Source organism: Patiria miniata, unplaced genomic scaffold (genome assembly GCF_015706575.1).
Source record: "Patiria miniata isolate m_02_andy unplaced genomic scaffold, ASM1570657v1 HiC_scaffold_6, whole genome shotgun sequence".
NCBI lineage: Eukaryota > Metazoa > Echinodermata > Asteroidea > Valvatida > Asterinidae > Patiria > Patiria miniata.
Window position 1 is genome coordinate 9,174,722 of NW_024037073.1, and position 24,164 is coordinate 9,198,885.

General features: G+C 39.6%; 1 protein-coding gene and 1 non-coding gene across 3 annotated transcripts in view; one reads left to right on the forward strand and one right to left on the reverse strand.

Annotated features, from left to right (window-relative positions):
• LOC119742606 (ubiquitin carboxyl-terminal hydrolase 24-like) overlaps positions 1–24,164 on the forward strand; it is a 99,203-nt gene that overhangs the window by 14,317 nt on the left and 60,722 nt on the right. For both annotated transcript variants that reach the window (XM_038218722.1, XM_038218724.1), the window contains exons 6-21: positions 287–427; positions 842–1,000; positions 3,428–3,539; positions 4,550–4,653; positions 5,038–5,145; positions 6,458–6,715; positions 7,483–7,563; positions 8,386–8,529; positions 9,230–9,361; positions 10,525–10,713; positions 12,089–12,229; positions 12,947–13,113; positions 15,717–15,755; positions 19,910–20,087; positions 20,747–20,845; positions 22,823–22,927. In XM_038218722.1, coding sequence (XP_038074650.1) covers positions 287–427; positions 842–1,000; positions 3,428–3,539; positions 4,550–4,653; positions 5,038–5,145; positions 6,458–6,715; positions 7,483–7,563; positions 8,386–8,529; positions 9,230–9,361; positions 10,525–10,713; positions 12,089–12,229; positions 12,947–13,113; positions 15,717–15,755; positions 19,910–20,087; positions 20,747–20,845; positions 22,823–22,927 — 2,157 coding nt within the window. The remainder of the gene's footprint in view (positions 1–286; positions 428–841; positions 1,001–3,427; positions 3,540–4,549; positions 4,654–5,037; positions 5,146–6,457; positions 6,716–7,482; positions 7,564–8,385; positions 8,530–9,229; positions 9,362–10,524; positions 10,714–12,088; positions 12,230–12,946; positions 13,114–15,716; positions 15,756–19,909; positions 20,088–20,746; positions 20,846–22,822; positions 22,928–24,164) is intronic.
• On the reverse strand, positions 20,149–20,221 carry Trnaa-ggc. Its single transcript has one exon. It is a non-coding gene; the product is annotated as a tRNA-Ala (tRNA).

Consider the following 24,164-nt stretch of genomic DNA (forward strand, 5'->3'; position numbering starts at 1 on the left):
CAGCTAGACTGGTACCCTTACCTTACAATTTTCCGGCATCTGTAAATTGATCCATTTTATATTTAGTGGAGTCAGGGAACCAGACTACTTGAACAGTTTTGTTTTTATTGGTTTTTCCAGCATTTTCGAACACAAAACTTCAAACATGTCAGTGTAACAATATTTGATCTATTATACTAACCCCTCAAATAGTTCATTTCTGAAAATTACAGCAAAAGCCAATGATGTATATTTCCTTTAAGCAGCTCTTAGCAGCTTTATATTTCTTCTACATGTACTTTGACAGATCATGGCAGCCCTCTTGCAGCCCCTTGGCGTGACCTCCGAGTACCTCAACACCTTGCGAGTTGCCTCCTTTCTGGGACCCGTCTCCAAGCGCACCTTGAAGTACGTCCGGGAGCTTGCAGACAGCGACTTGAAACAAAAGGTACTTGGCTTCATTCCTGGCACTTCTGAGCACACTTTGAACAAAGACATTGACAAAATGGGAAACCGACAACTTAGAGCTGGATAGCTCAGTTGGTAGAGCACCGGAACGACAATCCAGAGGTCGCAGGTTCTAATCTGGAGGTTGCAGGTTCGCCTCGGCAACTAGTCTGTCAACTTGCAATGGAGTACCGAAGTGAATAAGTCACGTGCACAAAATGTGTGTGAAAGACATTAGCGCTTGATTCAGCCCGTGAACCAACACGCGCCCGTACTCCATTCATTCGCGCTACCCTTTCTGGTTCTAAATGACGTCACACTTCGGTACTCCATACCTTGGGGAGCTAATATTGACTGTCAATCCTCACACCATGTTTTATTTGTAAAATATTTTCCCGTCGTTTACCAATCGTAGAGGGCCGGCAGCATCTCGGACTTGCTCTGCACAATGAAGTTGCTCTGCCAGAACTTCTGGGTGGAGGACGTCTCCGAGGTCGACGACCTGCGCCTGGAAATTGCCCTCCGGATGCTGAAATCGCCTCACTTCAACGCCAAGATGAACAGCTTGAAAGAGGTATTGTAACAATCGCAATAGCACGTCCCACAAAACCCTCAAAGCACCCTCTACATCAGAAATATTGATACATATGTAAAACAAAAGTTTGTCAGCTTTTCAGCAACAAAAAAATCTTTCCAATCGGAAACACATTTATTGACTTATAGCCAATTAAAAAAAACGACACTTCTCTCATTTTGTCCACGGTCTTAATTAGTGTGAGTATCACCCGTTGTCCACGGAGCCCATCTGCGGTAGAACGTCTGATGTATCTAAGCATGCGTGACGTCATTTCATTCCGAAATCTGGACTAAGAGTTTGATTGGTCAATTTCGATGCCACGTTTTTTTCATACAACAACCTGTACAAAAATGCCACTCATTGTGGGCCTGATGTTTACGCTCGCAAGGAGCTCGCATTACGCGTGTATAGAAGGCGCCCGCTGATTGGTCGGTTTCTCGAGGTCATACTCAGTCTATTTGCATAATTAATTGCCGAATCTGTTTACATATCATAGACCATGGACGGCTTCGCCAGGGCCAGGGTCTATTACATAGACTAGGTCTTAATTGTCATTTGTTAGGAATGTAATGGATTTGGGGTGAGGGTAGTTTTGCTTTCTTTGATTTACTTTATCTTTCTGTCTTTTGTTTGGTTCTTTTATAATTTTAAAATTTTTGTAATAATGGTCATTTCTTCTTTTTGCAAGAAATGGTAGTCCTGAAAAAGGCTGTTTTGTTTACTTTCTTACATATTTACTGTTCTGCTTTGCCCTCTACTTGCTTGTTTCAAGGATGCAAGTTTCAGACCTTGTTCTCATTGCAGCAGTCAAACATCGGACGCCGTGGACAAAAATGAAAAAGCAAAATCTTTGTTTAATTAGCCACAACTCAACAAGTCTTGAACTGATTAAAATTACATCTTCAGGGTATTAAGCTAACAATTTAAGGTTGATAGACAGATCCAAATAAGTTTGACTTATGCTTAATAAAGCTGTGAGAAAAGACACTTTGAGGATTCAGTTATTTTGGGGGACACCCTGTACAGGGTGGGTAAAAAAAAATCGAAACCCAAATGTCAGGCCCATTGTTTTAGTGAAGTTCTGCATGTAGCACTTTCAAAATCTAGGATATGAAAGCCCAATTCATAAGCTTTCTTTTAGTACAAGAATCATTCAAATCACTTATGTACTTTTCAAGTTACAGAGTTCAGTGTTCTTTCAGCAAAACGAAAACAAATCACATATAAAGGATGTGTGTGAATTGTTTTTGTTTTGCTGAAAGAACACACACCTTTTTTGTGATCCATGGACGGAACTTTAAAATGGTGGTTGTGTTTAAAACTCAGTAACTTCAAAAGTACATGAGTGATTTGAATGATTCTTGTACTAAAAGAAAGCTTTTGAGTTGGGCTTTCATATCCGAGATTTTGAAAGTGCTACATGCAGAACTTCAATAAAACAATAGTCCCGACATTTGGTTTTTATTTTTTTTTGACTCGCCCTGTATAACTTGATTTTGCATGTACACACTGTGCAAAGTCATGGTGCCGTGTGACTCATAGCCTTGTGACAAGGCTTTCGTGGTTTGGGCTTGGCATTCAACTGGTCAGTGAAGCCTTGAAGCGGATTGAGCGGAGACTTCACAGGCTGGGTGACTGAGTCATGAGGCCTTTTGCACTCGGTCAGAATCAAGCAGGTCAATCGCAGGTTGCGAATAATCTGATTGTAAAGATTACTTAAAACTATAAAAAAAAAAAAAATAAGTATGAATAAAATGAATAAAACAAAATACAGAGAGAAACGTAGGACAGTATGAAATGATATACAAATAATGAGTGTTTATGAGTGCCATGGAACAAATATTTTCATGAGGTGAAAGATTGACTGTTCCATTTCAATCTTTCACCGAATGAAAATATTCCTTCCATTGCATGAATTATAAAAATATCATTATTTGTTTTATATAACACCTAATATTTGATAAGTTATTTAAAAATAGTTAGGTTTAGCTTCAATTTTACTTCATGGCCATCTACAACATATTTTAAATCCAACAGGTAGTAAAAGTTCCAATCCAAACAGTTGTAAATACAGCAAGATCAAAGTTCAAGTCCGAAAGTGTACAAAAACAGTCAATACCTGGTCAAACAGTGACACGTGTCAGTACAGACAACGCGTAAAGCTGCAATCTCATCATGCAGTGTAGCCAAGTTCATGCTCCACGATCGATATTGAGGCATGCTTGCAGTGGAACGAAACGAATGGAACCAAAATGCAGGGTAAACAGAACCAAATTGCACGATGTATCAATGATCATGATTCAGTGTCATGTGACTGCATTCCACCAATCAAATGATCTATGCAGGTGTTATATATAAAATGTAATATGGAATTGAATTGAGAATCAGGAGTAATCTGACTTTGCATTTTCGGATTTTTGACAGATTACTAAATTGATAGAGGATTCATCAGCTAGGAACCATCGCACGGCCATCCAGGAGGAAGTGGTTCTTAATTGGTTGGTGGACAAGAAGGTCCTGTCCATAGCACTTGAAGGTAGGTTGTTGGATACTGCTCATTAACCAGTTTGCGTCGAGGCGTGATAACACGCACTGGCTGTTTTTATACACAGGCACGGCTGACGGGTTAAGACGTCAAGATTGCTTCGACTGGCCTTCGGGTGACGTCTCAACATGCTAATCCTGCATGTCTTTTGTACACACACAAAAAAGTCCGTGAAGTGTGTGGAGATGGAGCAACCTTAAATTGGCCGTTGTGCACGGCATATTGTCGTACAGTTTTTGCTCCAGTGCATACCCAGAGTATTGAAACATGTGAGGTTTTGGCAGGAAATATCGTATGTACAAACTGTGAAAATGACTCATGCGAATCAGTATGGCGTTTGGCTGTATATCAGAAGTTGGCCGGGAAATTTGCCCTTTACAGAAATTGAGGTATAGACTAGGTTGCATTGGTGATTGTATTCTTGGGCAAGAAACTTTACTACAATTGCCTTTCTCAACCCAGGAGTATGAATGGGTACCTCTGAGGGTAGAGACCAGATTGCACTGATGCTTATGTTCTTGGGCAAGACACTTTACTACAATTGCCTCTCTCCACCGAAGAGTATAAAAAAGTACCTGTGAGGGTAGAGACCAGATTGCACTGATGCATGTGTTTTTGGGCAAGACACTTTACTACAATTGCCTCTTTCCACCAAGGAGTATAAATGGGTACCTGTGAGGGTAGAGACCAGATTGCACTGATGCTTGTGTTCTTGGGCAAGACACTTTACTACAACTGTCTCTCTCCACCAAGGAGTATAAATGGGTACCTGTGAGGGTAGAGACCAGATTGCACTGATGCTTGTGTTCTTGGGCAAGACACTCTACTACAATTGCCCCTCTCCACCCAGGAGTATAAACGGGTACCTGCGATGATTGTGCTGGTCTCGAGCTGCTGCAGAAAAGGGGTCCCATGGCCTGTTGAACAGGGGTAATAATTGTGAATCGCTCTGAGGCATAACACGTTATATAAGCACCACAATATTGTTATGATCCTTGCAGGCAACATTGACCAGGCGCAATACTGTGACAGACTGAAGGGTATAGTGGTGTTCCTGGGTACCAAATTATCCCTGGAAGAGCTAACTGGGATATGGAACATGCAGGTAAGGATAAATATTTCCAAAAATCAGGACCAAAATTAGAATTAGAAAATTATAAATTTAATTAGAAATTAAAATTAGAAAAAATATATAACTTAGGAGAAAAATGAACAATTCTGTTCTATTTACTAATTTGAAATGGGGAACCAGAATTATACAGATCAGTGTTTTTCAACCTGTAAAACCCGCCAAGCTTTGTGTGTTTGTTGCAAAGCTTAAAAAAATCACTGCCCAACTTACAAACTAAGCCACCATGTATAAAGTCTTAGACTTTACAACATTAAATATCTAGGTTTTTTTATTATCTTAGAGTGTACTGGAAATATTTTTGACAAGTTAAAAGAATTCTGGCACCTTGCTTATTTGCTTTTTTCGTCTGTGTAACAGAACGACCAGCCACTGACGGTGGTAGAGAACATTCATTCCATCATGTCGGCTGTGGCTGTTAAATTCAGTACGGAACAACTGGAGCATCTGTTCTGTCTGATTCAGAAGGTATATGAACCAAGTCACTTCCGTCCTCCCATTCCCCCCCCCACCCCCTACCTCCCACCCCCACCCCCACCCCCCACCCCACCGCCACCCCACTCCCCCCACCCCACTCCTCCCACCTTCAGCCCTACCCCACCACTCCCCCCCCCCCCCCCCCCCCCCCCCCACCCCACGATTTTCTAAACAGCTTTAAAATTAGTGAAAATGGGTAGTGCAAGAGTTCATTGTGACCTTGGGTTAATATCTTCGTGCCAGTGGCAACAAGGTCATAACCAGGGTGACCGTAAGGTCATGGTAAAATCCTGCTAAATGCGCTTCAAAAATCTGTCAGATTTATCAAAAATTCTGCCAAATTCCCCAGATTTCCTCGAAATACACTAAAAACCCTTAAAATCACATGCAGATTTGTAGTACTGCCTTAATTAAGGTTCAAATCGCGTTATTAATAGTTTATAGTCACATAAATATGTTATGAAATTATTGTGGTTGCGGCGTGAAGTCCGGTTCCCAGTGAACCTCAGTGCCTAGTCCAGCCAACCTGTCCCATTATGCAAGAGTTTGTTTGAAAAGATTGAAGAGTTTTTGGACAAATGTACCATTTTTTTTTCAAATTAGCTATGGTTTTCTGTAAATAACCATTTTTGCAGAATTCTGCCAGAAATCTGCCAAAAATATCCATTCTGTCAAATTTTCTGTCAAACTCGTTTTTTTAACCAAAAATCTGTCAAAGTAAGCCGAAAATCGGCTAAAACGGTCACCCTGGTCGTAACTCCATTCTGCAGCAAAGTCGTCTCTCATGCGAATACGCTCCGTGCAACAAGGTTGCATCTCGATATCCATTGACTTTGTGTGTACATCCGGGGTATTTTATGTGAGATACGACCTTATGTCATTCTGAAACTCGCTTTTTATGTACGGCCCATTTTAGGAGATCCGACCTTGTTGCACGTCCATGACGATATGAATTATTCTTGAGAAGTTTAGCAGGAAGACCAACAGGATGAATGAAGGTCAAAATAAACAAAATCATGATTATGCAAATGAGTTCACTCATGCACAAAACTGAATGTCCCTTGGGAACATAATGTGATTCATGGATTGACTTCACACAGAATACAGCTTAGCACAGAAAAAGATGTGCACAGCAAAATCAGGTTACCAGCCAGAATCTCATGTCATGTATAATGCTGTTGACTGGTACTCTGCCAAACTTTTACTAAGCGCAAAAATTTGCCAAGCAGTCTGCTAAAAACAGCTCCGTAAAACTGGTCTCCGATCTTAATATCCCTGCATTATATTATATTTTAAAATCAAGGCTTGGACCAACGAGAACGATCGCATCCAGGAGAAACTCCTTAGCCTGATTGGCCGGATCGGCCGCGAGGCCCGCAATGCTAAGACGACCAGTAAGGTTCTGGAGCTGCTCTGGGACCTGGCCCACATGCCGGGCATCTCCGCGTCACACCTCCAGCAAGCCCTGGACGAACAGCTGGCCATACTCTGTGATTCCATCACCGTCAATATGACCGTCAAACACAAGTACATCGGCAAGTGTGTCGGGGACATCAAGAAGGTAATTTGGCCCTCAAATTTTCCAATCCCCCCCCCCCTTTGGTAGCCTATGTAATAGACCACGGTGAATGCTGTGGTCTATGATATGTGAGCAGATTCGCTGATTAATTAGGCAAGACAACCGCCTCTTGACCTCTAGATTTTGACCAATCAGCGGGCGCTTTCTATATCAGGTCTTCGATTATTCACCCATTGCGCGTCATTGGCAATAGATAAAAAAAAACCTGTGTCATGCGCTCTGTACCATGTTACGCGCATATGCGCCCAGCTGTTGTATTACAAAACACTGCATTCAAATTGACCAATCAAACCATTTAGTCCTGATTTTGGAATGAAATGAAGTCACGATTGAGTAAAGTCAACTCCGATTGGCTGGCGCTCGGCTTGCATATATCTGCATGTCTAGACATATCAAATGTTACACAGGAGATTGGCTCCTTGGATAACGGGTGATACTCGGTCTACCCCTTTGGAGTGACCAACGTAAAAAAGTAGTTTCTCTATTAAAACAAGTTGACAATTTGTCACCACTTAATGTCTATTTAAAAAAGTAGTTCTCAAAAAAAATTCTGTGTTACAAAGACCAGAAGACTTATTAACAATGAGTCACAAATCATTGCCGTGGAACTTACGAGGAATTGAACCCAATGTTAACTCTTAACTCTCTGTTTGGAAGAATCATCATAAATTAAGTTCATCCAACATAACTTAAAGATATTGTCTTGGTCACATATAGGATATAATCAATTGGATTTTTTGTGTGTGCAGGGTTTGTTGGTTGTACCAGCACTGAGGCAACTGCACTCCATCACCAGAGGAATCACAAAACAGAGCTACACCAAAGACAAGGTAAAGTGCCTAAGGATAAGGTAAAGTGCCTAAAGATAAGGTAAAGTGTCAAAAGATAAGGTAAAGTGACTAAAGATAAAGTAAAGTGCCTAAAGGTTAGGTGTAGTGCCAAAAGATAAGGAAATGTGCCAAATGATAAAGAAATGTGCCGAAAGATAAGTAAAGTGACTAAAGATAAGGTGAGGGTGCCTAGAAATGAGGTAAAAGTGCCAAATGATAAGGTCAAGTGCCTATTGTAAAGAGCCTAAAGATAAGGTAAAGTGCCTAAAGATACGGTAAAGTGCCTAAAGACAAAGAAATGTGCCAATAAGTAAGTAAAGTGACTAAAGTCAAGATAAGGTAAAGTGCCTAAAAATAAGGCCAAAGTGCCAAATGATAAGGTCAAGCACCTTAAGATAAGGTAAAATGCCTAAAGATTTGGTAAAGTACCTAAAGATAAAGAAATGTGCCCAAAAAATAAGATAAAGAGCCTAAAGATAAGGCAAAGAGCCTTAACGTAAGGTAAAGTGCCTAAAGATCAGGTAACACGCCTAAAGATGAGGTAAAGTGTCTAAAGATAAGGTAATGCACCTAAAGATACCGTAAAGTGCCTAAAGATAAGGTAAAGGGCCTGAGGAAAATGTGAAGTGCCAAAAGATGAGGTAAAGTGCCAAAACTTAAGGGAAAGTGCCTTTCAGCGAAAAAATACCATGGAATAAGTTCCTCCCAATGATTTTACTCCATAGTCTTTATAAAGGTCTGATGTGTGCTCTATACATTTTGGAAGAAGCTGCAAGTGTGGTACTTTCTCATTTATTGTTGATGGTGTAATTTTGTTTGTAGGGTTTGCCACAAGAGCTGAACAAGAGCTATGACATCATCAAACTGACGACACAAAGTCTGCTTAAATATCACAAGATGGCCATCGCAGAAGGACAACCCCTGGGACCCAAAGTATCAATAGATGGCCGCTACACACACGAAGAGGTAAAATATGTATATATATTATCTGATACACCGTGCCCTCTGGAGACATGCACACAATAGGGACAAAAGATTGTACATGTCTCCACAGGGCAATTTTGTTTTCGCGAAATAGATATATGGATTTCACTAAAAAACTAGGAATTTCCAAGGTATGTTGAACTGTCGCAAATGGTAGAGTTTTAGAAAAGGGATATTAAGTCCAAATTTCAGCCAAGGAAATTAATTCTGGTTAAAATAAGAGCATTTTGAAACTGTACTTTCAAACTCGAAAACTTAAGTAGACAATAACAAAGAAATGTCTCCACAAGGATGCAAATTTCAGTATAAACGTATTTTAATGCCCCGTGTTCTTTCAGCAAAACGAAAACAATTTACACACATCCCTACGTGATTTGTTTTCATTGTGCTGCAAGAACACTTAAGTTTTTGTGAGCCGTGAACTGAAGTTTAAAACGGTGGTTGTGTTTAAAATTTTGTAACTTGAAAATTACATGAGTGCTTTGAATGATTTTTGTACTAAAAGAAAGCTTAATGACTGGGCTTTCAAATCCTAGATTTTGGAAGTGCTACATGCAGAACTTCACTAAAACAATGGTCCCGACATTTGGGTTTCGTTTTATTTTTACCCCCCCCCCCCCCCTGTATGCGTTGGCTTTATTGATGTGCGTTCCTCATTTTGTATAAATATTTATTCTGGCAGTACCTGGATGTCCACTTGCGATTCCTGGCCTTCATTCTCCAAGAGGGGGCGCTGTATTTGCACTGGCACCGAGCGCGGGAGATATGGGATTGCCTGGTGGCCAATCCTGACGCCTGTGAATTTGACGTTGAGGTCAGTTTCATGAAATGGGTTGATACGGTCCGATTCTGCAATTGTGGGCCAAACGTAAAGATGACCTGAATTTGGACCCTAAGGCCAAGCACAGTCCAAATAGTCAATTCATATATTTCAGTTTATGATTTTGCTGCTTAGTCCGTTATTCATAAACACCTGAGACAGATAACGTATATCTATTGGTCGAGAGCTTGTCATGTGGGTGGTTTTAAAAGGCTGTTTAAACACCGCTGCAAAGATTTTATAAACGGCAGGGTCACATATAAGCTAACAACAATGAGTTCATGAATTCAGCGAAATCATGAGTTTACAGGTTCCAAATCATTGAATAGACGTCCAAATTAGATATTTTCAGGAAAACAATTACACATTTATCTTCAATGCCAAAGTCAGTAACACAACAGGGTGAGTCAAACAAAGCGGAACCCAAACCTCAAAAATATATTTTACATTTTTTTATGAGTACAAAATATAAAAACAACTGAAAAGCCAATTTCATAAACTTCTTTTAGATAAAAAAAGTACTTAAATTGCTCAATCTGTTCAGAGAATATCACCATTTAAACACAATCACCACAAAAACCTCTTTTGTCCAAAAATGCGATTTCAAGAATCGTCATCACAATTGTCTTCAAACATCACCAGCGATAAAACTTCAGTTTTAAAGTTAAAAATATTCAACAAAGTCCTTTTGAAGGCCCATCTTTTAAAAAAAAAGTGGATTTTTCGTATTGTTTGCCGAAGCCGGGTTTTTTATAGAGATATTGTGTATTTGTTGAAACAAGTATTCTGTGTCATTTTCTTTGTTGTTCCAAACAGTCAAAACACCCAATAAATGGGGTTTTTTTTATGAAAGAGGTTTTAGGGTCATGGCGTTTAAATGGTGATATTCTCTGAACGGATCGAGCTATTTCAGTATTTTTTTCATCGAAAACTAGTGTCTGAAATTGGCTTTCCAGTCATTATTATTTTTGGTGCTAAATTTTTTTTTTTAATATGAAATATATTTTTGGGGTTTGGGTTCCGCTTTTTTACTCACCCTGTTGACTGATTAAAGTTTCAGTATTCAAAAGCGTTGCTAAGTAATTTCTTCTCTGAGAATTTGGGAATCATGTGGAGCTATTTTTGAGCTAAGCATCTATCCTCCCTCCCTATGTCAGACATGCTTTGAGTGGTTCCGTGTCGGCCTGACTGACCTGGAGCAAGACACCCAGATGCAACTCTTCAAGGAGAAACTGCTCAAGCTAGACCCCACCACTCTCTCCCCGACGGGCTTTGAATGCATCAAACCCTTCTTTGAAACTGTCAACATCAACAGCGACGCTTTGAAAAAGACAGCCACTGGTCTGGTGAGTTCTTAATAATAATTCATAAATACCTAAGATAGTTTACCCATTCTCATTGGTCGAGAGCCCATCACGTGGCCTGTCTTAAACGGGTGATAAAGACATGGCTGGTTGGTCCTAAACACTTTTCCAGTGTCACATGAAATTTGAACTCTATGAAATCCAGTGCTTTTTACTGTTTTATTAGTTGAATGTTCACTATCCTCACGTAGGCATTCGCAATACTACTAGTGAGTCAGAATTTCCTAATCCTAAATTCTCAACGCACTCGCCACAGCTGCGTGTCATTGTGCAGTACGCGCGAAGCGTGCACCAAAATCCACAAAAGGAGTTGTTAACATCATACTCACGAGCTGGACATTCCATTATATAGCTAGTAAAATTCTTGAACAAAATTGTTGGAAAAGTTTAATCATTGACTTGTTTTGACTTTTGGACCGAAAAATTTGGGTGTTTTGACGGAAAAGGTAATTATGAATAGGTTTGGCTCAGGTAAATATCAGCAACCAGACTCCAACCAGTCTTAAACATAGCGTCTAACACCTCCCAAGCACACATTTATTCCCTTATTATAATATGTACTTATGTGGCACAGATATGAACCAAACAGATTCTCATGTCACAGTGCAATATTATTACCCCTGCACATCGGGCCAAATAAAAACATTCCACAGACCATCTCAACTCCCCGGAGAGTATACAGCTTGATGCTGCCATTCAGGGTGAGTAAAAAAAAAACGAAACCCAAATGTCGGAACTATTGTTTTATTGAAGTTCTGCATGTAGCACTTTCAATTCTAGGATGTGAAAGCCCAATTCATAAGCTTTCTTTAAGTACAAGAATCATTCAAATCACTCATGTAGTTTTACGGAATTAAAGGTCTGTCCACAGATCACACAAAAAGGTGTGCATTCTTTCAGCAAAACCAAAACAATTCACACACATCCCTGTATGATTTGTTTTCGTTTTGCTGAAAGAATACTGAACTTTTTTGTGATCCTTGGACAGAGCTTTAAAACGGTGGTTGTGTTTAAAATTCTGTAACTTGAAAAGTACATGAGTGATTACAATGATTTTTGTACTAAAAGAAAGCTTATGAATTGGCCTTTCATATCCTAGATTTTGAAAGTGCTACATGCAGAACTTCACTAAAACAATGGTCCCAACATTTGGGTTTCATTTTTTTTTTTACTCACCCTGTATACATATCCATTTCTACCTTTGGTGAAAGTGGATGTTTATTTGCCATCACGTTACCACTACAGCTAATCCTACAAACTTTTTGGCCACTCTGAATCAATAGAATTAAATTCTGTGTGCTCTGGGACCAGCTCGACTAGGCTTCACATGTCATGTTTTATATTTTTTTATCCATAGGTGGTGGAGAAGCTGGATTTGTACGGTCTGGACTTTATGTGGCAGGTAGCTCTTGAGACTCCTGTGGAGGAGATTGCCGATCAGGCCATCAGGCATCTGATGAAGATGTGCTATTCCAACCTGTCACGCAAGCTCAAGAAGGTAGGTTTCCGTGGTTCAGTTCAGACTAGAAAGTCCAGAGTCAAGACTGAAATCTGAAGGAACCTTGAAAGAGACCTGAAGGCTCAAGACCAAGACTGGTAGCTGAGGGTCTGAGACCGACACCTAAAGGTCCCAGACCAAGACTAACGCCTGAAACCCAAACTGAAGGTCCAAACCCAAGACCTGAAGGTCGGAAACCAGGACCTGAAGGTCCTAGTCTGAGAAAGAAACAGAGACCTAATGTTCCTGACCAAGACCTAGAGCTCCAAGTTCAAGGCTTTAAGGTCCAAAGCCGAGACCAAGACCTGAAGGTCCAAGTTCAATGGTGAGACCCTGAAGTCTGAGACTGACACTGAAACTGGAGGGTCTAAGACCAAGACTTGAAGGTCTGATGATGAGACAGAGACATTAAGAGTAAAAGCAGGGACCAAGACCTGAAGGTCCAAGTTCAATGGTGAGACCTGGAAGTCTGAGACTGACACTGAAACTTGAGGGTTGAAGACCAAAACTTGAAGGTCTGATGATGAGACAGAGACATGGAGCTTAAAAAATGCATCTTTGGAAATTGCCTTCTTTTATTGTTCTCTTCAAACTTTTTGGACAGCTGCAAATGATCTGCTCTTCCATTAAACATTGTGTGGGTTTGTCATTGAAACGGCAGACAAATCTTGGAACAAAGATATAAAGTGCTTGTTTTGTTTTTTCTTCTAATACAAGGATCCTGTTGCCTTGCATAATGGCTTCATCGCAGAGTGCTACCACAGGCTGGAGCTAGCCACCATCGCGCTGGGAGGCACAGCCGTAGCCCGTGCTATCTCCCAAGCCACCAAGACGCTGACTGCGGCTACTGTGCCTGGCGTAGCCACGATCCCAAGCCCCTTGAGGTGAGATGCGACAAGCCGTAGCTGATTTGTGAGAAAGGTGCTGTACGATGCCATTTTTGGGTACAAAACAGATTCCATTCTCAATTCATTGACTTAAAGGTGTCATGCGATGAATTTTTCTTTGGAACACATTTTGTGCAACTTTTCAGGAAGACACTGTTTCGATTTTTTTGTGTGTGTTCATATTGTGAACCGAAAAATGTGCTCATTGAAAACATTTGTGAGAAAAGATCGCTGATTGGCTTACTGCCATGTACTGACACAATAATTCACCAAAGAAAAAAAAATTCACGACAGCAAATTATTCAAAATTCTGCCAACTTGTGGTGCTGAAATAGCTGTTAACATTGAGGTTTCTGCCTGGAATGACATCTCAATTTTGCTCATGAATATGGAAATTGGCATTAGCATAAAAACCAAAAAGGCACCAATATACCCTTGAAAATGGCAAAACGAAAATTGAAAATAAGGTTGAATGTGACACAAAGGTGCATTTTAAAGGATTGTATTAAAAAAAAGGCACATTGCATGGGCCCTTTAAGGTTATATGTTGTATTAAAAAAGACTACATCTTTAAAATCTTTAATCTGCAGATTGAAGTTACGTTGCAAAATTATTTCATTCAAGGTGAAATTTCTAGTCTTGATACCCGAAAAATGGCATCTTTACAGCACGTCTTCATTCACTCAACGTCTTCATTCACAGCACGTCTTCATTCACTAGTGGTTTGGGTTCGTGACTCATGATCAGAGGGTCAGGGATTCAAATCCAGCTGCCGGTCAAATGTGTCCTTGGGCAAGCCACTTCACCCCCCACTTGCCTCTCTCCACACAGGAGTATAAATGGGTACCGGCATTAGCTGGGGAGTAACCTGCGATGGACTGGCATCCCATCCAGGGGGAATAGAAATATTCTCAGTCGTTTCATGCCACTGAAACCGGAGATAAACGCCGGCCTGATGGGCCACATTGGCTTGTGACAGATTTCATTACTTACTTGTTCACTCAAAAATATGATCTATTGGTTTTGTGTCACTGGAACCATTGATGTGGTGCTACCCTGGGGTCCAGTCACTGATTTCTGATAACTGATCAAATCACTGTTCACTGATGAAATCAATGATTTCTGTTCACTGATCAAATCACTGTTCACTGATCAAATCACTGACTTCTGATTACTGATCAAATCACTGATCTCTGATCAAATAACTGTTCACTGATCAAATCACTGATTTCTGATCACTGATCAAATCACTGATCTCTGATCAAATAACTGTTCACTGATCAAATCACTGATTTCTGATTACTGATCAAATCACTGATCTCTGATCAAATAACTGTTCACTGATCAAATCACTGATTTCAGATCACTGATTAAATCACTGTTCACTGATCAAATCACTGATTTCTGATCTCTGATCAAATCAGTGTTCACTGATCAAATCACTGATTTCTGAGCACTGATCAAATCAATGATCTTTGATCAAATCTCCGATCACTGATCAAATCTCTGATCACTGATCCTTGTATACTGACTGGATAGCTAACGCTAAAAGAAACTTTAAAAATTTGTGGGCCAGCTAGTGGTGGGAGGAATCAGAGATGCCAAAATCTGGTTATCCTAATTTTTTTCAAACCCAATAAAAGTTATCCAATTTCACTGGAAGTTCCCATTCAGCTCACAGTCATGCCAACAAAAAGTTACGAGTTGACGTGCCACACAGAATGCCATACAGGATGGTATACTTGTAGTTTGCGGGATTGAATGACCATTGGGCCTTGAGAGCTGTAATGTTGAAAAAATGGATGGGAACTCTCTGAACAGACGAATGGGCAGGCTATTCACTAACCAAGAAGACCACTAGCGAGTGAATGCAGTTACAATCAGGAAACACGGAGCCAATTGGGGGATGTTCCAGTTGTTTTCTTTAGCTTGTGTCCCAAAAAATGGAAGGTCTAATTTTTTAAAGTTTGGATTTGAATATCTAGTATCCAAAATCCAAACCAAATAGCGGAATAAGCTATTTGCGAGTTAAATTTGAATAAAATCTGGAACGCTGACTTAATACAATGCTTTGTGCGTTTTAATCTAGCATTCTCCCGACCAAAGAGACTGTTACTGTATCACGTGATTCGGGGCAAGCCTTATGCTAGCAACCCCCAGCTCCGGCATGGTCTGGTGTCTTTGTGCCATTCTCACCCATTGTGAACAATGTATTGGTGCTGAGCGTCCCTTACGTAACTATGCAAGAGCTTGCCCCGAATCATGTGATATAGCAACAGTGTCTTTGGTCTGGAGAATTCAAAGTTAAAATGTGCCCAGCATTCTGAGCAAGTCAGTGTACCAGATGTTTTTCAAATGTAAATCCCAAAGGGTATAGGTTACTCGCAAATTGCTTATTCAAACCAAATTAAAACAAAATCAAAATTAGCCACAAACATTCACATGACATGCTACTCATATTTCACTCCATAATCTTTAAAAAAAAAATGGCTTCCTTTCATAATGTTCCCATTCATTCTTGTCAACTTGATTCCTTTTTTTCGGGTCTGTCCTCTTTTCTTAACTGTACCTCCATCCGTTTCCTCTGTCGTATGTCAAAGAGAGCAACCATCTTGTGGTCTAATGACGAGTTGTCGAAGGTAAGACCAAATATAAGAAGAAAAAAATTTAGGGGGGGCAAAAGTGATTTTATAACATGGCACTGAGTGTTTGGTAGTATACCTGGTGATAATAACTCCCTTTTTTTCACCTTCACTTTTCCCGCGTGAGTGGTTGACTAATGAGTATAACATTGCAGCTGTATTTCTGTGAGGTATTTGTATTGTACACACTTTTGCATTGCTACGGGCTACGTGCATAGTGTTGATGTACCCTAATGTGGCGCGGCCCCTAATGTGGCACACTTTGATTTTTCTCCTGTAGCGCTTAGCTAGAGCAAAAGTTTGGCCTGAAATTTTGCAGAAAGTGAAATTTCATCAAGTTCTAACACTCCCGTTCATACATCGCGAGTTTATCTACCCGTTACAAAGAAATTTATTTCGGCGTGATTTTCCGATTTACATTCGAAGTGCAAAGTGAACCCTTTGAAAATGTCCCCCAAAAATAAGAAAATAATTTTCTGACAAACTTTTAGTTGGGTATGTAAGTAGAGATAATAATGGCATATCAGAATTTATCAACTTTTAATACAGAAATTCTTTCATGTAAATTTGGAATTTTCTGAGATTTGTTCAAGTGTGTCACGTTAGGGAACACTCAGCCGATTTTGTGCCCAATTTCCGGACGCACCGTTTGCGAATTTCGGATTAAATTTCATGACACTGAAATTGTTCACAGCCCATAGCAAGCATTAATAACGTAAAAGTACCAGTATTTCACTGAATGAATTTGAAGTTTGTCAACTAAGAAGTTTGGCAACACCACATGAGGAAAGTCGGATTAAAAGTCAAAGTGCGTCACGTAAGGGAACACCAATTATAAGCACCCTTTCAGTTGTTCAGGAGAAATGTTGAACACTTTAGTGCCATTGCTGCCAGTACTGTTATGTGTGCAAAAGCCCAAAAGAAATCGCTGCATGTTTGTGCACTTTCAGATGAAAATGATAAGATAGTGAGATTGACGTAGCACCATGTGACAAATCTCTTTTTTGAGTTTGTGAGGGGGGGGGGAGGGGACTCAACGTGTCGGATGGTATGCTCTGTCCTCAAAGCAGATTACAATTGGGTATATTCAAATGCGGGAGTCTTTGGCTAGACTAGTCAGTGTTTGGTTCCAAGTCGTTCGCATAAAAAGTGAACCGTGAACTGGGGTAGACTAACATGCTCTATTTCTCCTGTCCGTCATATTTGAGGTGATTAAATGAATTCCATTTTATTTGTGAATTATCCTCTCCCTTGCTCTCCATTGTTGTTAGTTAGGCCCAACCTCGTTTCCATGGGTACGATCTTGCTGCGCCATGTTCTTTCCCATCATGCCCTGCATGGTCTTAACCCCTGGAATTGTCTAATTAAATGTGCCAAATAGTGGCACATTTAATTGTACTGCAGTCGATGTATCTAATGCGCGACGCCATGTTTAAAATGTTGAAAGTTGTTTTTTTGACGAATCAATCCTTTCAAACATAAGGTTTCGACGTCGCGTTATTTAGCAAGGATTTGTATTAAATGTACGTACCTCTTCCGTCCCTTTACAACCGAAGGTACAGTTTTTTGGGGGCGAAAAACAAGGCTACTATAATCCATATCGTACAGGCATCGCGCAGTTTGGAAAACAACGCGAGCGCATTGAAGGGCTTGCAGTCTTCGAAGTGCGCGCGCCGTACGCTCTTAATAGCCAGTCAGCATCGTTTATGTGTTCATCACGGCCAGGGGTTAGTGAAGGAACATGCTCGCGCCCATGGATTCGAGGCTGAGTTAGGCCAGCATTTTTTTATTTGTTGGATTACGAACCTGCCGACTCCGAATTTGACAATTTAAAAAAAAAAAAAATTAAGAAATTACGGTTACGTTTTCCCGACGCGGGATTTTTAATATTTAAAAAAAAAAAAAATGATTCCATTGTATAAATTTTTTCCCCTGACACAGTATTTTGAGTAAATTAAAAAAAACAACAATGCAGCATAGCCCATATCGTGGACGTCCCTGGTATCCGGCCCATTGATGGAGCCAGCGTGCAGTGGCAATTTTCGTCGGACACACGTTCTTGTTCCACATGGATCATGCTACATGGCGTCCCCTAACGTGGCGCACTTTGACGTTTCCCCCGACTTTCCTCATGCAGTGTTGCCAAACTTCTTTGTTGACAAGCTTCCAATTCATTCAGTTAAATACTGGTACTAATTACCCTAATAATAATTGCTGTTGGACCCTTGTGAACAATTTGAATGTCGTGAAATTTAGTCCGAAATTCAAAAACAGTTGCGTCCGGAAATTAGGCACAAGATAGGCAGAAGGGCGCACTTAAACAAATCTAAGAAATTCCCAAATGAGAATTAAAACAATTCTTTAAGTTTGGCAAATTCTGATAAATCATAAATATCTCCACGCACCTATCCAACTGCTTGTTTGTCTGAACATTAGTTTCTTGTTTTAGGCACATTTAAAATGATTCACTTCACACTACAAAATAAAATTGGAATATCGAGCCAGAGTAAAATTTCTCTTTTGGAACGGAAATGTTTAGAGCTTGATGAAACTTCACTTACTGTGACATTTTAGGTAAACCTTTTGCTCTAGCAAGACATTAGAGGCAAAAAAAGTGTGTCATGTTAGGGGCAGTGTCAGATTAGGGGACGTCATGTTTGATTTCTCTGTTTCTTCTTTCTGATCTGCCTGTGTTCTAAGTCCCATAACTTCTGAATGGAAGGTCGTATTCACTTGGGATTCTACCAAATATAAACTGAAAGATAGCTCCTTTCAAAATTGTAAAAAAAAAAAAAAATTGATAAGGGCCGACATACGACTCATTTAGCTTGATCGCATTACATATAATAATAATAATAATAATACCGAAGTCTTATATAGCACATGTATCTACCAACAAATAGGTACTCAAGGCGCTGGAAATTATGTCTATTATTAGAGACAGGTAGATAAAGTACATGAGAAATATGAGAACCATTATGTAGCACCTTTATAAGGGTTTACAAGGTGCTGCGGGGCATTAAGCAGCCACTGCCAGAAACACCGGGGCAAACCCCTTCTCTTAGCAATAAGTGTTACTGGGTTCTTTTAACGTGCATTACACAACCTACGGGACCTACGGCTTTACGTCCCATCCGAAGGAAGAAATGAAAAAGTACCTTTAAAATTGAATGGTTATTTTTATTCCGTCCTCCGACCCTGCCAAATTTTGTGTTATGTTCCAAATCCAATAAATAAACAAAAATACTGGCCTTATCTCAGGATTAATATTTTTTCCCAGTCTCAAGCAGTCACTGTGCCTTTGACCTTCCCTCTGCCTTTATATACCAAATTCGTGACCCCCTCCCCCTCCCCCACCCCAACCCCCATCCCCACCCACATCAAAGTTGATTAGGATCCAGAAAATGCAAGTTAAAGGGGTGAACAATGCCAAGTACATTGATTGTGATGCTCTGTGTAGATTTCTTGGCAGGAGTGGGCCACAAGATGTTGCTTTCTTTGGTTTTCTTCTTGGTTCGTGGCTCTCCGTTTTTGTTATGATTTCACCTTGTGTCAATTATTTTCTTTCTTGCTTTTTTTTCTCTTTTCTTTTTATTTCTTTCTGAATGCCTCAAAGGCTGTAGTGGAGAAAAATGCAAAAAAAAAAAAAAACAGGTTATTTATTTTTATTTTTTTATTTTCTGATTTATTGATATTGTTATCTTTGATATGTCTTCTTCACATACTTAAGAGAAAAAAAATCATGGAATAAAAGTGTTTGAATGAAAAAAACAATTACGTCTTTAATTTTCACGACTACAAAACAGTCAAAACTTTCAAGGCCTTTTTTTACTCACACAATTACAAGTTGTCAGCAAATTATTTTCTTATTTTTGAGTGCATTTTAAAAGGGTTCATTGTGCACTTCAAAAAAATATATTGGAAAATCACGCCAAAATAAAATTTCTTTGCTAACCTTGTAATGGGGAGAAAAACTCAAGATTTATGAATGGGAATGATTAGAGCTTGATGAAATTTTACTTACTGTAAAATTTGAGATAAAACTTTTGCTCTAGGAAGGCGCTAGAGGCGAAAAATCAAAGTGCACCATGTTAGGGACATCAACAATTTTTATGAATGGTGTGTTTTTTGGGTTGATTTTTTTTTAACAGAGCGGCAAAGTTACTAGTGATCGAGCGACTCCTCAAGCTAGCCGAGACGTACATCACCACGGTTGAGGACCAGCATCTCACGCCTCGTACCATCCTGCCACACGGCGCGTCGTACCAGGGACAGCCCATCACCATGCAGGTCATCTGCGACTCACCCAAGTACGACTTCATCCTTGTGGTGAGTTTCTGATCTCTCCTAAATTTCAACAAGCAGTTTTAATAAGATTGAACAAAGAAATTGACTGGAGCGGGGTTTGAACCTGCGACCTCCGGATTGCCGTTCCGGCGCTCTACCAACTGAGCTATCCAGCCCTATGTTGGTGGGTCCCGATTTTGTTTATGTCTTTGTAATGTGTCTGAAATCAACTTCCAACGCGTGATAAATAAATTACTGAATCATGGTATTCTAAGTTCTGTGTGATATATTTATGAAATATTAACCTTTCTCTCTGCCTTGAAGGGAATGTACAACATTTGCTTTTGCTGCAATTTTCAGAAATAAATGGATTTGGGTGGTTAGTATGTTATAGCAAGCAAAAGTTTGGTTGTAGAATGGAAACTTGAGGGGAGCTAATATTTGAAATTCTGAATTTTTGTGTGTTTTGCTTTGTTTTTTGTTTGTTGCGTATTTTTTTGGCTGAAAATAGAGGCCAAGTGTTTGAATTTTGGAGAAAATATGTGCACATTTAAAAAATTTAATTTCTTGAATTGTTATATACGCAAGAAATTTTTTTTTTCTGAGACGGATATTGAGCACGTCTGCAAGATCCTAAAAATCTTTAATCTTTGGAAATTTTAGTAATCACTCAACCAGAGCATTTTCCTTTTTTTTATCAGGGTCACGGGAACGAGACATTGCAAAGCGTCCGTCAGCGAATTGCCCAGCGGATGAGAACAACGGTGGACAACATTCAAATAGCTGCAAATGATAGAATGGTAAATAGAGAGAGCCCACAAAATCTTTACAGTAGTGACATGCGAACAATTTCATGGAGATATTAACAGAAAATAGTAACTGAGTAATTGGCTTGTACAAATCTTTAAAAAAAAAATTTTACTCACTTAATACCTGCATGTATTAAAGGCATATAGAATCATTTGCATTCTGTGCATTTTGTTAGTTTGCAATGATAACGTGTGGAAGTTTCAACTCAGTTGAAATTAAATTTTTTGAGAAAACGGGGGAAAAAGCATGCACATCATTTTCATTACGTAACACAATGTTTGCAAATCTCAGTCGTTTGACTGATCATTGGGAATCACCTACATTTCTTGATTCCTTCTAAATGACAGCAAACCAGATGGATCTATGTCACAGGGTGCATAGTACCATTCCAATCCTTAATCCAAATAAGCCTTTTGATAAGGCCAAAAAAAAAAGTCTCCGGTTTCTGGTATGCGCGCGCGTCGCTGTAGCCATGCGCGTCGGCAAAATGAAAAAGTTTTTTTTTTCAATGAAAGATTATGTCTCAAAACCGCCAAACTCACTGGTTTGACTGGAATCCTGCTGCTGCACAATTTTAACGTGTTTTTAGATGGAGTTATGGTCGAGAATAAGCTTTATGTGGCCTCTCTGGACTCCCAATCCCATATAGGCCTATTTGTACTAAGTTTAGTCGGGCACCATTTGCAGTCATCAGCCGACATTTGAAGCAAGCTCCATACCAGAAACCGGAGACCCTCTTTTTTTTGGCCTAACAATTTGACAGGCTATTTTTGGGATAAATGCAAATGATTCTGTATGCCTTTAAAGGGAATGTACAACATTTGCTTTTGCTGCAATTTTTAGAAATAAATGGATTTGGAGGATTAGAATGTTATAGTATACAAATATTGAGTGGCTCAGTGTGGAATGGGAGGAATATTATCGCGAGGTAAAATCTGGACTTTTCCATTTCACGAGGCGAAGCAGAGTGAACTGGAAAAGTCCAGATTTTACCGAGCGATAATATTCCTCCCATTTCACAATTTAAAGCCACTCAATATTTGTTGTGTATAACTGACATATAGATCCTTGTCATTTGATATATTTGAACTTTTTTTCAATACAAAACTAAAGGAAAATCTATTTCTCTCTTCCAAACCACCCCATCACGAAAATGTTTGAACCTAACGCTGTAGCGCTGGCTCTTTGGAACAATACATGCAACGCTGAACGCGCACACCAGCATGCATTTGCACACCAATACCGCGCCATGATCCTAACTGTTGAATAGTATTTCCCATTCCCCATGGGCGGATAGTACTTTTTGAGCCGCGGCGTGAATGGGAGCAATAACGAATGCCATGTGATGTGAGTTCCTCCAATCAAATGACTAGGATCTGTATGTCAGTTATATAACAAATATTGTTAAACTGACTTGGTTCACGTTTTGGGCTTGAAGATGCTGGAAAAACCAAGAAAACCAATCATGTTCTTGTAATCTGATTCCCTGACCCCGCTTAAGATGAAATGGAAGAATTTGTAGACTTTGGGGAATTGTAAGGTCAGAAAATCAGTCTGGCAGGTTTGTACCCTTCACATTCGTGTTATCAATTGCAAAGAAAACATGGAATACGTAAATATGAAAAATTAGAAGTAGTTTTTGAAAATAAGCCAGTTTTTTGCAACGCTGGTCGGCCGACCAGCATTGGAAATATACAAATTTTCTTGAAAATGTCAGCACACCAGTAGCCATGAGTTTACAGGATGCCTTGTTTAGACTGTCATTCCCTTAAAATCCAGTAAGGTATTTCATGATAATTTGGTCATTTTGTTTTTTGATGTTTGCAAATGTTGTATCTTCCCTTTAACGTATAAGAACCAGTATTTCATTGTATTAGATTGCGTTTGTGCACTGAAGGATAAAAAAAATCATTGTTAGATTTCTAGTTTGTAAGAAGAAAATCTGTTATCTTGGTTTTTTTTTGTAGCTGATGTCCAACAAGTACCCCAAGCTGCTGCGGCAGTTGGAGTTTGAGGAGCAGCAGGTGTTGACGGTCAAACAGTTGGGAACAGCGGTGTCCAGAATTGACGAGGTAGGACCCAAATGGCATTATTGGATTTCACTATCTAAAAGCAACACTGAGATATCCCAGTAATTTTTACAAATTCACTGCTAATAAAACTGCAAGGAAAAGTCACATCGTGAAATAATCAATTTTGTGCAGCCGGAGTGTCACCAATATACAGCAATTATCGAGTAGCCGGACCAGGTGATACAAAACACGTGATTCAAAATGAAATATATAGCTAATGTCACTACTTATGAATATTTATAGAATTTTGCTCAAAACTTAGTGAACTGAAGTGCACTATTAAAAACCATATTTTGAAACCGTAAAAGGCCTGCAATACAAACAAGCATTTTTATTTGTTCACAGAGCATTATATTCCTTGAAAATCTTTTTGAAAAGAAAAGTGAAATTTTGAAAAACCAGGTATATACCAACTTTAACCTTTGAAAAAATTTATTTTAAAGAAAAACTTTTGTTTTCTATTTTGGACATCTTCAATCCCCGAAAAAAGTCTTTTATGAGGGAGGTGCTTTTGAACAAAAACAGATCCGTTCTGTTGTAGACTGGTTCCTGGTCCCACATTATCAATTCTAAATGGAGGGTGGGAACCAGTCTCTCCTTTATTATAATAATAATAATAATAATACAAAGTATTTATCAAACGTTTTACAAAGAACAAAGTGCTTAACACACATCCACAACCAAAAATAACAGGAAAGAAAAACAGACACAATACGATTACGAATGGACTAGGAACAAGTATGTCTTAAGGAGACGCTTGAATACAGGCAGCGAGACCGCCTCTCTCAGACAAGAAGGAAGCTCATTCCACATGCGAGGGGCAGCCACAAGGAATGAGCTATCTCCGGCCTTCTTCCTACTTCTAGGGACAGAAAGCCGGGTCTGATCGGATGATGAATGGAGTCGGTGTCTGTAAGCATCAGGAACATTTGAGTGATGTGAATGTAATAGGTCAAGCAGATATGATGGAGCTTGAGTGTTGAGAATTTTGTACACAAGGGTGAAGATTGTGAAGGCTATCCTCTGTTAAACAGGGAGCCAATGTAGCTCTGCCAGCAGGCCCTCCAGAAACAAAGTCAGGAACACGTGTGTGCAGTTTCCCATATGGTGTTGGAATTTGCTAGGATGGGTATGGTTCCTAGTAAATCATGCTAGGGAGTTAAGGTTACAGATGAACCAAAATCCATGTAAAGTACTAGAAGCGTGGCCCTACCCTCTTAAAGGTAGAGTAGATCAT